The following is a 2,738-nucleotide window of genomic DNA, read 5'->3' as shown; positions in this document are numbered from 1 at the left end:
CCCAACCCCATTTCGGGTGATGGATGGAGGCCCCCTCCCCCCCATAACGCCCCACGCCCCCTGCAGACCCGGGCTGGGCCTCCATCAACCGCGGCGTGCTCATCTGCGACGAGTGCTGCAGCGTGCACCGCAGCCTGGGCCGCCACATCTCCATCGTCAAGCACCTGCGGCACAGCCCCTGGCCCGCCACGCTGCTGCAGGTGGGTGCACCTGGGGAGGGGGGGGGGACAGGGGGGTGTGCGGGGGTGTCCTGCTGCTCACCGTGCTCCTCCCGCCGCAGATGGTGCACACCTTGGCCAGCAATGGGGCCAACTCCATTTGGGAGCACTCGCTGCTGGACCCGGCGCAGGTGCAGAGCGGGCGCAGGAAGGCGAACCCCCAGGACAAAGTGCAGTAAGTGTGCACCGTGGGGGGGGGGAGGGGGCTGTGCTGGGTGCCCCCCGCTCACCCTGTGTCCGCCAGCCCCACCAAGTCGGAGTTCATCCGCGCCAAGTACCAGATGCTGGCCTTCGTGCACAAGCTGCCGTGCCGGGACGACGACGGCGTCACCGCCAAGGACCTCAGCAAGGTGGGGGCACGGCACGGCGGGGACCCCCCCTTCGGTGCCAGCCTGGCGCTGACTGCTGCCTCTTCCCCTGCAGCAATTGCACTCCAGCGTGCGGACAGGCAACCTGGAGACGTGCCTGCGGCTGCTCTCGCTGGGGGCTCAGGCCAACTTCTTCCACCCGGTGAGCGCTGGGGGGGGACAGGCAGCCCGTGGGGGGGGTCACGGTGTTGTCACCACGGGGCTGACACAGAGCTGTGCCCGCAGGAGAAGGGCACCACGCCGCTGCACGTGGCCGCCAAGGCCGGGCAGATCCTGCAGGCAGAGCTGCTGGTGGTGTACGGCGCTGACCCCGGTGCGCCCGATGTCAACGGGAGGACGCCCATCGACTACGCCAGGTGAGAGCATTGGGGTCGGGGGGGTTGTGTTGGGATGGCGGGGGGGACACGGGCAGCTCGGGGTTGGTGTCACCCCGGCTGTGCCTCGCAGGCAGGCGGCCCAGCACGAGCTGGCGGAGCGGCTGGTGGAATGCCAGTACGAGCTGACCGACCGGCTGGCCTTCTACCTGTGCGGCAGGAAGCCGGGTGAGTGCTGCGCCCATCGCACGGTATGGGGGGGTCAGGGGGAGCCGCTCTCACCGCCCCTTATCTTCATGCAGACCACAAGAACGGGCACTACATCATCCCGCAGATGGCAGACAGGTGAGTGCCCGGTGCTCGCGGCCGCGCCGCTGCTGCCGCTGTACCCCCCCGGCATCTCCACTGGGCCGAGGCGGGGACCCCGCGCCTGTGACCACCACTGGAGCATCACCTGGAGTTGGGGGGGGGGGGCTGTGTGTGTGTGTGTGTGTGTGTGTGCCGGGGGGGCCACGCGCACGCGTTTAACGTCCTCCTTTATCCTGTTCTTCCCTCCGCTGCCGCCTCCGGAGCGCAGGGTGCGCCCCAAGTGCATGGCACAGAGGTATTGTCCGCTCGGCGCTCGCACCGGGGACCCCCCCCCCGTGCCGCCGGGATGGGCTCTGGGCGCTCAGCACAGCGCGCTGGGGGGCAGCCGGGAGTGGGGGGGGGAGAAGGGTGAGGGGGGTCTCACTCGCCCCATGCCACCCCAGCCCCGTGCCTGCCACAGCCCCTGAGCCTGGGGCACGCGGGGCGCATCCGGGGAGTGTTTTTGGTGGGGGCAGAACGGGAATAACCCCCGCTTTGTGTCCCCCCCCTCCCTGCCCCGTGCACCCCGCAGCCTGGACCTGTCCGAGCTGGCCAAGGCGGCCAAGAAGAAGCTGCAAGCGGTGAGCGTGGGGCTGGGAGGAGGTGGGGTGGGGGGCTCAGCACTTTGCGTTCCCCCCACCTTCCCTCCCCCCCCCCACTGCCCCCAGCTTGATGCTTGCCCCCCTCCCGCTGCAGCTCAGCAACCGGCTGTTTGAGGAGCTGGCCATGGACGTGTACGATGAGGTGGACCGGCGCGAGAACGACGCGGGTGAGCGGGGCGGGGGGTGGCTGCAGGGTGTCCCCCCCCCCGGCTGGGTGCTGGCGGCCGTCCCGGCGCGGGGAGGAGCAGAGCCCGGCGCTCCCCCCTGATCCGATCCGCACCGCAGGCCCCTCCTTCCTCATTCCTCGGGCCGGGGCCGGGGGCCGTTTCCTTCGGTGAGGGGTTGCGGTGCCGGATCGGGGTGCCGGGCGCCAGAGGTGGGTGCTGGGACCCCCCCGGGGCTGGGGCTGAGCCTTGTGGGTACCCCCCCGTCCTCGGGTCGGGGCGGAGGGGGGCAGCCCTTTTCCATGGCGGATGGGTAGGAATGGGCACACTGAGCTTCACCTCCTCTCAGCTAGGGGCACCCGGAAGGGGCCCGGGGGTCACCACTGCGCAGAGGGCCCCCCCAGGGCAGATAGCGGGGCTGGGGGAGGTCATTCCCTGCGGCCCTCCTGGGCGCTGCTCCCAGCCCTGCACGCTGGCCCCGTGCCTGCGCCTGCGTCCTGCCGGCCCCGCAGCCTGCTGGGGGGGTGACGGCACCCCCGGACCCCAACCCACAGGGGTGGGTGCCCCCCTGACTTTCCCCCCGCCCTCAGTGTGGCTGACGACGCAGAACCACAGCACGCTGGTGACCGAGCGCAGCGCCGTCCCCTTCCTCCCCGTCAACCCCGAGTACTCGGCCACCCGCAACCAGGTGAGCCCAGTGCACCGCTCAGACCCCTCCCCACAC

The 2,738-nt window shown here is 71.1% G+C and overlaps 1 protein-coding gene across 1 annotated transcript in view; it reads left to right on the top strand.

The window, feature by feature from the left end:
- GIT1 (GIT ArfGAP 1) overlaps positions 1-2,738 on the top strand; it is an 11,292-nt gene that overhangs the window by 4,840 nt on the left and 3,714 nt on the right. The window contains exons 2-12 of the mRNA XM_021416109.1: positions 67-200; positions 281-393; positions 463-568; positions 642-728; positions 812-942; positions 1,034-1,128; positions 1,203-1,245; positions 1,478-1,504; positions 1,781-1,829; positions 1,945-2,017; positions 2,605-2,733. Of these exons, the coding sequence (XP_021271784.1) occupies positions 67-200; positions 281-393; positions 463-568; positions 642-728; positions 812-942; positions 1,034-1,128; positions 1,203-1,245; positions 1,478-1,504; positions 1,781-1,829; positions 1,945-2,017; positions 2,605-2,733 (987 nt within the window). The remainder of the gene's footprint in view (positions 1-66; positions 201-280; positions 394-462; positions 569-641; positions 729-811; positions 943-1,033; positions 1,129-1,202; positions 1,246-1,477; positions 1,505-1,780; positions 1,830-1,944; positions 2,018-2,604; positions 2,734-2,738) is intronic.

The sequence above is a fragment of the Numida meleagris genome, chromosome 18 (assembly GCF_002078875.1).
Source record: "Numida meleagris isolate 19003 breed g44 Domestic line chromosome 18, NumMel1.0, whole genome shotgun sequence".
Lineage (NCBI taxonomy): Eukaryota > Metazoa > Chordata > Aves > Galliformes > Numididae > Numida > Numida meleagris.
This window is presented reverse-complemented; position numbering and strand designations above follow the sequence as displayed.